We start from the raw sequence: 13,218 nt of genomic DNA, 5'->3' as shown, positions 1-13,218 counted from the left end.
TAAGGTTTGTTGGTGAAAACACTGAAAATCTCTTCAATTAAAGGTTCAAGTGGCTCAACAAATGACAATTTAGTTTTTATTGCAGTGTAAGAAAGTATTTTTTAACTTTAATTTTTGAAAGGAGGAGCCAAGATGTAGTCTGTCAGTCTGTCAAACTATGGTAAAGATTTTTTTTTTTTAGTTCACAGTATTATGTTGTGTTCTGAAAGGCGAACAACAGCTCCAGTCTCTGAGAAGTATTTTTAGACAGTGGGAGAAAACCTGAAAAACTGGACATGTACCATTTGTGGAATGATGTGATCCTATTGTTCCTGGACTCACGTGACCACATTATGTGAAAGAGAAGATGACAGTGTGCACAGTTCACTGTTCTGACTTTTATAGAAAACTACCAGTTCACATGTGTCACTGTCTGCTCTGCAGTCATTAACTATGGAGATCTTAATATTTTTAGTGTGTACATGCTTCCTCCTTCCTGTGCAGCCGAAAGAGACAGATCGCCGTAAGTAAATGAAATGTCATGACAGTTTTTGTGACTTGGCTTCAGTTTTGGTTTCTGTTGGATGTCATCAGCTCAAACTGGTTTCTTTTTTAACAGAGACCTATTGTGAAAGTTGTCTGACTATGGCACAAGGTATGGTGGACAGACAATCAACTTACTGTACTCATTTTATATGTGAAGGTTTTGCTTTTTAAATAAAAACATGTACATACTGCCTTCCAGAGATTGAGAAAGCACTGAAGCAGGCCCCAGATGAGAACAGACAGACGGCAGTCGAAAACCTCATCCGTGGTGGTGTGTGTAAGAAAGTGTCGTCATTCAAAAATGACCACAAAACCAATAACAAACTTGTGTCCTCCTGCATTCAACTGCTAGGTAAGGTCAGGGGTATATTGTTAGAAGATTTGTATAGTGTTGTAAGTTTTTACAAAACTCCATCCCTGAATCCCCATACAGATTCTCGTTATGCCCAGTTTCGCGAAGCGTTGGTGAATAAAGAACCAAAGAATCTGGGTATTGTCCTGTGCTATGAGGAGTCCAAAGCATGTGTTGGGGTCAAACGCCAGTCTTTTGAGGTAGGACGTGTCCAAATAAACATTAATATCTAATCCAACTTGCTCTTTTGAGAACTTCTTTTTTCCCCGGCAGGATTCCAGAGGCATTTTCAGAGAAAGTGACATTGACGCGCTACTTGAGAAGAACAAGGAAAATATGCGCATTGCTCAGCCTATACGTCAAGATTTACCATCAAGAGATGAGTTGTGAGAGCAGCGACGCCATTTTTGTTCTCTAGATGGAGTGAAGGTGTGGTGACTTGTTGTAACGCTACCGTGTTTTTGAGTCTCATAATAAAGAAAACATTGAAAGATATCCACCATATGCAATTGGCCTATATTTTCAGGAATGTATGCATGTGATGATATGCATGAATCTGCTATAAAAGTAAAACCAGTAAAGAGTTTTGATGATACTTCAAAATAAAAGTACAAGGCTTCCTAAACGTGTGTGGCTCTAAGAAAAAACCTCCAAATTCAAATCCTGAAAAACAAGCAAGGATGTTACACAATTTGAAAGAAAGAAAGAAAGAAAAGAAGGAAAATACCCCACAGCTATGCAATAACAAAGAATTAAATGTAAGGCCATACACCACAGCTATACAGATAATATACTGTAATATAATATAATATAATATAGAATATATTCAGAAATTAATCAAGCAAAACATTCAAGCAATAAAACTAATGTTTCTGCTCAGGAATTCAAGAAAATAACTATAATTTCTTAATCAAGAAATAATGTGATTTACTATTTTTTGTAAAACAGTACATTTGGAAATTCATGCATAACAATAATAATTATATTTTTAGCATAAAAACACATAACTGAAACATAAGAAAATGATTTTGATAATTACCAATGCTGTTAATGTAGGGCAGCTTGGGCACAAACCTTACATTGGGTACATTTGTCAAGCATTGTGGGTTTTACTGGATTCACTCGTGGCTAGGGGGCGCTGTTGGAGCCCGGAAGAGTTGGAAACGATAGAAAATGAGGATGAGGGTGATGATGTTGATGGGCAGGGGCTCGGGGTTCAGAGGAAGGACCACGGTCTTCACGTTATAACCGCCACAGGAATTGTTTCTTTTATTATATATCTTACGACAGATTTCCAACACTCGTCGTCGGGACAAAGGACATGAAATGTTATGATCATTTTCTCCTCCTCCATGGTGAAGGTAAGAGAATGACAGCGCGCCATAGACCGCGCGCCAGTAAGCCACATCTGCACCCAAGCGCCTCTCTGGCTCCGAAAAAAATCGATTGTTTCTTGTGAATGTCACCATCAATCCTGTCGCAGTAAAAGCTTCGTCTATTATCGCTGCGTTCAAAGAGACAATCGGTGCTATACATGTGCCGTGCTGTCACTGAAATCTGAATGGGAATCTGGGGAGAAAAGCTGCTGTAACTATAGGCAACTGTCACCGCGTTACAGCTGCACCGATGCGGACACCAGGCTGAATTAAAACCTTTGTAATGATATTTTTATCACACCTGCTACACTAGGAATTTAATTTGTAATATATTTAAAAAAAATAAATTGTATTTTTAATTGCATCCAGAGGCTGCAACATCTGTGCGCATTCGCTAACGCCCAGTCTCTGCTCAGGGTCTCTTCCCCGGCCCCCACTGTTCAGAAATAGAAACTGTATCGATTAGGCTTTTATTTCAGTGACACAAGGAAATGGCAGACAGGAACAAACTGACTGTAGAGGAGGAATGACAGGAATGTGATGAGTGCGATAAAAACACTTAAAGCGAGACAGAGCCTCTTTTGTTGCAGGCGATTTGTTTTACTCTTATGAGTCCGGATGGTTTCCAATGTTTCCAAGTCTCTCCCAAACCATACATATATATATATATATATATATATATATATATATATATATATATATATATATATATATGTATATGTATATGTATATATATATATATATACACACAAAAAATATACATATATATAAGTAAATAGAACATGCATTTTGGGTGTAGCTTTCAGTCTTTTATTTTGTATTTTCCACTTGGCCTCAGTGGTGTTAGTTGGGCTAACTTTAGCTCTACTCTTGTTATTTTACTTTACTCTTGTTTATTTACTTTTGCTTTTTATTGTTAACAAAGCAGGGGTTTGTTCATGTGCATCTTCATGTTGGCTTATCTCATAGGAGATTACGTGGCTGACCTTTTATTGAATGAGCCCAACAGACATTTCTTTAAAGGTTATTAAAGGTCCAGCGTGTAATATTTAGTAATATTTAAGTACTCAAGGCAAGGGTCTTTCTTTACCTGTCCCGTGACTGTGTCAGATGGCGTCCGTGCTCCGGTCATGGAGAAAGTACTGACCAAATATTTAACTAACTGATTCTAATGATTTAGTTACACTGAAAACAACTGCTTTACAAGTCACTAGTGACTGGTTTGTGTGTGTCACGTGTAAAACGAATGTTTTATGCACGTTGAGTAGGTACTATTTTGAGTCAAGCTGTGAGCATAGGTGGAAAAGGGGCTTTAATATGCAAATGAAGATAATTTTCAACCATTTTGCTGGTACGTAGTTCCCTGACACCATTGGGAAAGGAAGGAGTTTGTCATAATCTGCAGTCCCACCAGTACATGTAACTAGTACTTACACACTGAAACTTCCACTGAAGGTGGAAAGGTGTCGTTCAGACATACATGTTTAGTAAAAGATGACCCAGTCTGGTCCAAGCATTTATATTTTGTGCATTTACATGCATGTTAAAAGTCCAATTTTAGATTTTAGACTAAGATACTAAGATACCGATAGTAATTTGGTTTTCTTAACGTCACTAAAATTGAGCTAGTCTTAGTTGGACTAACATACCTGGATAATGCAATTCACAGTGCGATTACTCCTGCATGTATACGCTTACTCCCCGGTCGTTGACCCGGAAGTTCTCTCATATGTTGGCGGAGTCTTTTTTCGGACAACACAGCATCCACAAGAGCCTTGCTCGATCTAATTTGTTGTACGATTACCATGTACAGCAGTTTTTCTGTGATGTAAAGCACCACCTACGGAGGCGGAGTCAGACATTATACGGCCAATAAATCGATTTTCTCCTCTGCGTGTATACTCAAATTGGCCAGTAGTCCAATTGCCTATCTCAGTCGGACTACGGCATTAGCTCGACTAAGCTGTGCATGTAAATGTGCTGACAGTTCCTTTAACTCCACGCTCTCCATTTAATTGAACAGCACGAGGCTACACGGTGAGTGCAGATGTGCGGGTGTCCAGAGATGGAAAGCTATGAGGAGTTCTGCCTGCGGACTCTGGCCATTCTGCAGGAGGAGGGGAAATTCAAGAAGGCGACATGTGAGCCACTGTGTTCCCTGAAAGCTTGTTCGGTCATTCGATTTTATGGAAGAGCAGTGCTTTCGCCACTGGTAAGTAGGGGAGGAGGAAAAAAACAGGCATGAGAACTAATGCTAATGGAAGGCATGATATGACACAAAATATTCAATCACAAACAAGTCTCTGCTTTTTACTGACAAAATGTTTGGTTGGTTTCACTGGACAATGTTTTGTTTGTGTGTTTGTATTTCTGTGCTGCATAGAAACAGTTAGTGTAGTAACTAAAAAGGAGGCTTTGATACACATTTCATCTTACATCTTCAAGCGGTGGGCCGATTAGTGGTAATTAGATCTGTGGTAGGCATGGGAAAGAGAGGAGATGATGAGGTTCATCGAGCCTGTCTGATGTCAGTCAGGAGAATCCAATCTGCTGATGACTGCTGAGTAAATACGTTTTCAGGTACAGCCAGGTGGTGCAGAGGCCACTGAATAATATACATATATTATGTTATAGTGGGGTCAGAGTATAGGGTTTTGTTTTTTGTTTTGTTTTTTCCCATGTGGTCCAGCAGTAGTTATAATTAACTGAAAAAATACTCTCAATAAATATGGCCTAATGTTTGTCCACTATACTGTGATAAGTTGCTTTTGTAAGCTTAGAAACTGCTGGAACATGGCAACAATAACTGCTCATTTGTTGTAATGCAATTATGTATCAGTTGTGAGATTATCAGTTAAAAGGTATATATATATATATATATATATATATATATATATATACATATACATATACATATATATATATATATATATATTACATATGTAATAATATATATATGTAAATAAATAATATATGTAAATAATACAAGGTACAGACACATGCACTGGCTGGCTGTATTACTATAGTATGTGCTGTTAGTTCAACTACTGACTCGCCAGCTGGGCTGCAGGATTAGGATGGTATTCTGAAATTGAACTGTGTATTATTATTATTATTATAATATGCATCAAGATCCACGTCTCATCTCCTATTTCATGTGATAAGTGATAACAAACAACATTTTCTTTACAGGTTACAGCAGATTTGATTTTGTGCAAAAGATGAGCCTCAAAGTTTTTTCTTTAAATTGAGTGTGTATTGTCTGTCTACAGCTGAGTGCAGAGCAGCGCACTGACATGTGTCGCCACAGAGAAAGAGCAGTCTTGCAGGAAGTGAACAGGCAGAACCAGCAGAGGAATGAGCTTTTGGCTCAAGTTCAGGATGTACTGGATCAAACTCAGGTGAGTAGCACATTGAACCTGCTCACAGACCTGGTACTGCTCTGGTAAGGGCATTCTGTTTAGCCAGCTGTGCAGTTTTAACCAGATCATGGCCCCATTTTATCATCTCATCCTCTGAAGCTAATTTGCCCATTTGTAAATCTCCAAATATCCTATAGGCACTTGTTCCTTTGTATGTCAGTGCTATAAACCAATGTCCATTGATAATAGGTTACATATAGTATAACCATCAGTGGATCTGACTTTTCTGTTGCATTAGATATGCTGAAATCTGTTGATATTTGTTATTATTGCTTATATACAGACACACAAAGTGCAGAGTGAAGAGGCTAACAAGCTGCCAGTTTCTACATCTGTGGCAGTAAGTGGCTACACCTTGGTCACTGATTCATCTAGACGTCCCAGCGAACCTGGATTTGGGCTTCAGACAAATGATCAGCTTAACACTCAGTGCTCTGGGACTGTCAGTCTCAGTGGCTGCAATGCAGTGGTGGAACTGAAGGTGGAGAGGGGAGAGAGGAGTGAAGAGGAGGAAGAGGAGGAGGAGGACGACGACGACATTAGCTTAGACAGCCTTCTCAAGAAATCAAGAGAGTATGTGAAGAAAGAGCAGAGCCAGCAAGGGTCAAAACTCACCCACATAGCCAAGTCTGAGACTGTCTCTGACAAGGAGAATAAAAGCTGTCATTCCAAGGGGGGGACAGGCATTGAGTTTGGATTCAGTCTGCATCATAGCCCTACTGGCACACCTCAGACCCAAAGCCTGCACCAAACCTTCTTCGAACCCACTCTCCAACAGTCTGGCTGCCTGTCACCATGTTTACCTGACCGGTATGCTCGTCTCCGCAGTCCTGAGTCCAGCGGTAGTCCATGTGCACGGAGACGCAGACCACGCCCAGTTTCTGCAGGCAACATCCATATTTCGTTTCCCATTAGCCCAGCAGACCTTGTCCCGCGAAGCCCAGAAAGGACACGGGAAGGTGCTAGCATGGCAGACTGGGGGGAAGCCCTCGTAGGGTCCACAAAGTCCTCCAATCACTGTGGCCAAGTGGGGAGAGAAGGTGGGGGTAACGTTAGCAGCAGTGGGAATCATCTATCCAGTCATTGTGGAACCAGTCCTGTGCGCGAGGCCTGTAGCCCAATTGTGGCCTCAATGCCCAGTCTAATGGGACATCATGACCATTCGGGTGCAGGTTTTCGCCGGCGCTGCCACACCATGGACAGCCAGTTGCAGAACTATTGCTCCGGAGTCGGGCACATAGATCGCAGCAAGGAAAGGGTCCCTCGTTTTATGGCAGGAGTTCCACTGTTGGCTCCAGGTTGGCGCAGCCCTGCAGCCCCCTTAACCCAGTCATATGAAGTCGAGAATCCTTCCCTGTCTCTGCTGAGGCCCCATGTGACCCCTGACATGGCCCACGTTACAGTCAGAATGGAGCCTGATGGTCCTCAGGGCCCACACAATGGAAGGATCACATCAACAGTCCTCAGGAATGCACCTGAAACACAAGAAAGCAAGACAGGTGAATCTCTCCTACGTTGTTTTTTAGTAAACACAACAGTTTTATCGTGTATGAGATCTCCGTCCCTTTCTCTGTATCTTTTAGGTTTAATGTAGTTGTATGTACATGTTTGTTTGTACTTGTCAACAGAGCAACCCCAAAGGCAAGTGCAGGCTCTCGGGGACATGCAAAGACTTCTGGAGGAGGAGCATGCTTTGCAGATGTCACTGCTTCTGGCTGAGCAAGAGAAAGAGCAACAGTGCCTCCGTCTGGTCAGCACACGTAATCACACACATAATGCACAGTAGCAGATACAAACATTTTAGGCAATAAGCAGTATTATCTGTTGAAGATTTCTTTAAAATAACCTGAGTTGTGTTTGTACCTCTGCATACATATGTTTAGGAACTTGAAGAGACAGAGCGAAGGCTGAAGGAGCAGCAGTGTCTGCGGCCTCTGAGTGGGGATGGCTGTGGGTGGAAGCGTAGGTCTATAAGTGACAGCTGCCCCATCGTGAGCCCCTCCTGCCCAGCTCTTAGCCCTGCCCACACACCATCTGAGCGATCACCGGGACTCAGTATAGGTACAACTTCATTACGCGCACTCTTGTTTAAATTTACCATTTAAACAACTATTTTTTTACACAGAGCAAAGTAGTTAAGGCAGGACGAAAATGAACAACATGTTTTTATGATTGAAATATTAATGTATATTCTGAGATGTTTTTTTTTGTACAATACACATACTTATTGCAGTAACTGTTGCTGTTGTCATACAGCAAATTATCGCTAATTGCTTAAGAGCCTGTATGTCATACATGGTGGCAGTGGTGATCTGTTTTTTACTCTCTTTAAAGGTTTTCCCAGCCCTGTTAGTTCCAGTGTGTGCACTCCCTCTGTCCAGCCTCCAGTTTATCTGTGGGGGCCCTCTCGGTCAGCTGGCAAACCTCGAGGAAGGCTAAGTTTGGTGGGTATACACGTGAGTGTTTCTGTGTTTCTGTGAGGCCTTGTAAACCTAAGCCATATTTTTTTTTGTCACATTTTGTGTGACATCATGTCCAGTTTACGCGCTGTGCCATGAGGAGATCAAATGCACTAACCAGGGACTTCTAACCTCCGTAGATGAAAACTAACACTAACAAATGATTCTTAAAGGCGACATAGACCGGAAGCTCCAATTAACGCTACGTATGTGTGTGTATCTGCGTCATTACCTCGTTTATGAAACCCTAAAGTTTCAGAACAAACAGTTCAGCCACTGCTGAGAAAATAGGGTTTTATTGTTTTCCTGGGCTCTGCGAAGCGGATCGGCACTTCCCTATGCTAATGATGTCATCAGAAAACCTCACCACTGTAGCGCCTCCTGGTGCGGCACTAGTCCGGGCACATCCGGTTGCGTACATTCAACCGCAGAAGAAGAAGAACTACTCTCGTTGTAGCTGCTGAGATGCAGAGCATCCACCGTGCCAAAGGGGGAGCTGTGTATCTGAGAGCTGGCCTACCAATTACGTCACTTCGAGGTACCTGGCCAATCACAGGACAGTGGGAAAGCTCTCGTTGGCTGGCCAATCACAACACAGTCCATGTTCTGGGGGTGTGATTTTGGTCTGAAACAGCGCGGCTGACAAGAGCGTCAGTGAGGAGATATTTTGATCGGCTTGTTTGCAGCGACTAGGAGGTTTTTAACCAAGTTAATATATGTAAGTAGACCTCCATAACTTACATATATGTGCGATACAAGCATTCGATGTCACCTTTAAGAGTACAGGGGGCCTAGGGGAACCGTGCCTAACATAAAAAGTTGCTCTCCTCTTTCCCCACTCCCAAGGACGACCAAGGCCACAAAGCTGGAGCTCACAAACAATCATTTATTTTAATACTCCAAGTAGACAATGGTAGCAATTATCGTCAGGGTGAGCGTGGCTCAAAACAACAAACAAAACAATCTATATCCCAACCTAACTTCCCTATCAAAAGTAAAGAAAATTAAAATACAGGTTTCTGATCTGACTCCCTATAAAATAAACAGAAAATAAGCTTTAAAGGAAAGAGCTACCCAGCCTTACCGTTACCTGGATTACTGGACCCAAAAGCTTCAACAATAAATACAAATACCAACTAGACAGAACAAAGCCAGATGCTGTTGGGAGTAGGGTCAAGAGAAGAGGAAGAACAGCTCAAGCGGCGGCCATTTTATACTCCTCCCAATCTTCCTTCTCCAATCAGCAGTCAGTACCTGCACCTATGAAAAGAAACACCAAGGGTAGTAGCACCACCCTCAGGCAGGGAGGAACAACAGCAGAACAGAAATAACAGCAGAACAGGCAAACTAAAATATATTATGACCCAGGGTCATAACACAGGCAAAGCAGTGTTTAATAAGTCTGTGCCTTTCATGATCGGCTGTCACCAAGCAGACATCCTCCGTGTGTTTTGCCTTTTCATGTATGATTTATGGCTGAAACCCAAACAGCTAATCTATATCAGTTCATCAGAGAAATACAGCAACTAAAGACATGACAGAGCTCACAGACAGACACTGCTTCAGTAAACGTTCAGTTGACCTACAGACACGAAAACCAAGCACGTACTATTGCACGTAGATTACAAGTGTGCTTATATAGCTGACTGATTACCTGATTCTGTCCAGCTGTCTGATCACCGGCTGAGCCACTCCTCTAACCACTCCTCTAACCACACCCCACTGCCACACAATTGAAAAGGGTTTTATTATTATTTTATAAGCCCCCTGCATATTTCTGTCTTCACAATTCGCAGGTTCTGACAGCAGAGCAGCAGAGGACACTCAATCGACTCGGGGCCATCGCTCGTGGTTTCCTCACACGCAGACTGCTCAAAACAGAGAAAGTCAAACACCTGCGGCAGACCATTGCGGTGAGGTTACTCTCCCTCTCTTTCTCTCCCTCTCGCTTACGCACTCAAACACATCAAATAATTCATGCTAGTGACGCCTGTGAAAATGTGTGTTTGATAATGTGTACTGTATAAATGCATCCATAGGACACACAGGAGTTCATCCGCTCGTTCCAGAGTGAAGCGCCACAGAGGAAATGCAGACTCTCCACACAAGATCTTTCCCTGCAGGAGAGAGTTAAAGCCCAGGTATAAATGTGAAATGACGGTCTATAGACAGCAGATGTCCCTCTTGCTCTGTGTTTACGTGTGTGCATGTCTTTTGTGCCATAGTTACGTGCAGCCCTTTATGACATCCATGACATCTTCTTTGAAATGCCTGTGGGGGATCAATTAGCGCTGGTGCGGCAGGACAGGGAGCTCCGTGTGGAGAAGAAGCTCAGAGACTTGGTAACAAGAATTTGCATGACAACATTCCAAAGATGACATTTATACGTATTCTTTTATATACTGACCTGAACGGAATTTGTTTGGGTCATCTAGATTTGCTGCAGCATGACAACTAGTCGATTATCACAAACAGTGTCTCACATGAATGTGTGCAACCTGCAGGAAAAAGCCAAGTGCGTGAAGGAGAGAGTGGTTCTGTCTGCTGCCACACAGAGGTCCCTGGACAGGAAAAAGAGGTAAGATGGGGATGAGGAACACAGACGTCCACAGTGTATGGGTTCCGGTTTCAGTTGTTATTGCTTAGTTTGTTAGATCAGATCCAGGTATTGGCTGTATTTTTTTATGTATACATCCCCTCCAGGGTTGGTGAATCCCCAGCACAGACTAGGAAGATTCAGCAGAAGCCAAAGAGCCCCACTACCAACAGGTGTATTGTTTCACCCTTTTCCACTTTTTGCTTAGTGTGCTAATATGCCCAGAAAACAGTTTCTTTAATCATTACATTCTTGTTTTTCTCTTTCCCAGAGTCCTTAAGCCAAGTCAATGCTCAAATGCTCCTGTCCCAGGCCAATTGAACCACCAGGGGTGAGTTGATACACTTGCTCGCTACCAGTAGCGGCTGGGCCACACTGGCAGTGTGCATGACATGAAAATATTTGCCCAGAAAGGCTTTCATTGGCAGCCATGTAAACAGATGTAAACAGGTTGTCATGCTGCCTCAGGAGCCAGACATGCAGCTTGCATTAGCCGGAGCGGTGGCTCATATAATTCAAAGCTGAAACGGGTTAGTGTTGCAAAAACACTCAGTACGTGCGCCGACTATTATACACAATCTGTACAAATTCTGCACAAAGTTCTTTATTGAAGACAGCTCAGATCTGAGGAGCGCTGAGATAATGCCAAACATGAACAAGGAGATGTCAACAGTTGGGCATCCTCCTCTGAATCTCAGTGTTAAGGTATGTCTTTGGTTTGGAGGAGAGGAGAGAGAGGCGAGAGCCGCCTTCTGCTGATACCTAGAGTCAACCTTGGGGAGGACTGCGTAGTTGAGTGATCGGTCCTTTTATTTCATTTTAAACCTCAAATTCACAACAACAACGACGACAACAGAGAGGGGAAACTACCAAAAACGTTTTGACAGGAAAAACAAACTTCATGGAAAGTGAAAAGGTCCCTCTCACTCATCTTCTACCACTTTATGCTGCATCTCAGGGCCACATCTAGGGGCACACAACCATTCACTCTCACACTCGCGCCTATGGTCAAATTAGTGTGTGCCTAATCCCCAGTTCTCCTTGCTGCAAAGGCAAGAGTGCTAACCTAGGTGACATTTTGTTAATTTAAATGAAGTGTAAAAGAATTATCTTTTGATTTCCTCACAGGAGCTGGCACAGAAAGACCCCAGAGGAGAGAGTAAAGCGCTCAGACAGCCTGAAGAAGCAGCATTCTTTGGGTTAACAGTGGAGGACTTCAACATCACCTGACCTGTAAACTTGAATTTTTAGTCTTTTAACACAAACAATTGCACCACTTAAACTCCAGGGAGCGCTGCTAATAGTATGATGTTGTTTAATCTGCCTTCTGAAGTTCAAATGATTGTATACATGATCACAGTACCATTGTTTTAGCTGCTGTAGCTTTTAGGGCCAACAACTGATCGCTATAGTGTACATGTCGCTCGAGTAATTAAGTAGGCGCAGTTTCCATTTTCAGCATGTCTGTATCTATCAGTATGAGTTTATGAGCCTCTACTGTAGTACTTATAACTGTAAGTGAATTTACAAATGTCAGGTTCATGTCAACGCTTATGAAATGTAAGTGTGTGTAATTCTTACATTTTGAGTATTTTTGTTCAAGGGCTTTGAAAACCTCTTCTTTTTTTTCTTTTCTCGTTATCGGATGGTGCTGGATTTACAGTGCTCTCAGACACTACAGTGAGTTTTCAGGATTTGACTGAAATCGATGCCTAATATAAAAAAATATATAAAGAAATGTATTTGTTTACACACTGGGAAGCTGCATTGTAAATTAAACCATAGAAATAGAGACGGCAAGAATTGGGTGTTTAGTTTGCTAGTAATAAAGTAGAATAAAAGATTAACACACACACACACACACACATATAAATATATATATATATATAAAGTGCATGCAAATTTTCAAAACTAAGGCTTAGACTGTGAATACAAGGACATTTTGTCTTATATATATGTTAACATATGTGAATTGATTGTCAAGCCACATTATTGGTTCACTCACTTAATGCCACATTCACTTTCTACTAAGTTGTGTAATGTGACGACGTCGTTCCCTGACTCTGCTGTTATCTTTTTTCTTTATTTATTTGTATTTAAAATGCCAAAAGTGTCATGTTTTCTAAGACAAAAATAAATTCTGCAATTATTTGAACTTTTCTGATTCATGATACTGTACATTGAATTTATATGTTATGTCAAACTCGCTTGACACAGTAAGCCATGCAAGGACTTTCAACAGGCTTGTAAAAGTTACTGCCATTGTTTACATGTGATAGTAAAAGAACCAAAACCTCATTATTTCATTTAAATCTGGACAGGCAGCATATTTTGGCATTACTGAGCAATAATTGCAGAATAAGCTTTCAGCATAATATAATAAAAGTAATTTGAGAGAGAATTAGACTTCTGCACCTGTCCTCCTCGGCTCTGCTTCCAGCCTTAGAAAAACAAGTGAAGAGTGAAGGTAGACTTTGACCAATCACAG

The 13,218-nt window shown here is 41.7% G+C and overlaps 1 protein-coding gene across 1 annotated transcript; it reads left to right on the top strand.

Moving 5' to 3' along the window:
* The first annotated feature begins 2,049 nt into the window (after positions 1 to 2,049).
* On the top strand, positions 2,050 to 12,885 carry LOC131474819 (centriolar coiled-coil protein of 110 kDa-like). Its single transcript, XM_058652508.1, has 14 exons — positions 2,050 to 2,238; positions 4,277 to 4,465; positions 5,526 to 5,654; positions 5,959 to 7,174; positions 7,304 to 7,425; positions 7,559 to 7,736; positions 8,010 to 8,119; positions 9,931 to 10,047; positions 10,174 to 10,275; positions 10,360 to 10,476; positions 10,639 to 10,712; positions 10,838 to 10,903; positions 11,002 to 11,061; positions 11,859 to 12,885. The coding sequence occupies exons 2-14, from the start codon at positions 4,301 to 4,303 to the stop codon at positions 11,932 to 11,934; spliced, it is 2,532 nt and encodes an 843-aa protein (XP_058508491.1). The 5' UTR covers positions 2,050 to 2,238; positions 4,277 to 4,300; the 3' UTR covers positions 11,935 to 12,885.
* Positions 12,886 to 13,218: the final 333 nt, after the last annotated feature.

The sequence above is a fragment of the Solea solea genome, chromosome 16, assembly GCF_958295425.1.
Source record: "Solea solea chromosome 16, fSolSol10.1, whole genome shotgun sequence".
Classification (NCBI taxonomy): domain Eukaryota; kingdom Metazoa; phylum Chordata; class Actinopteri; order Pleuronectiformes; family Soleidae; genus Solea; species Solea solea.
The sequence above is the reverse complement of the archived record's forward strand: the minus strand, read 5'-3'. Positions and strand labels throughout refer to the sequence as shown.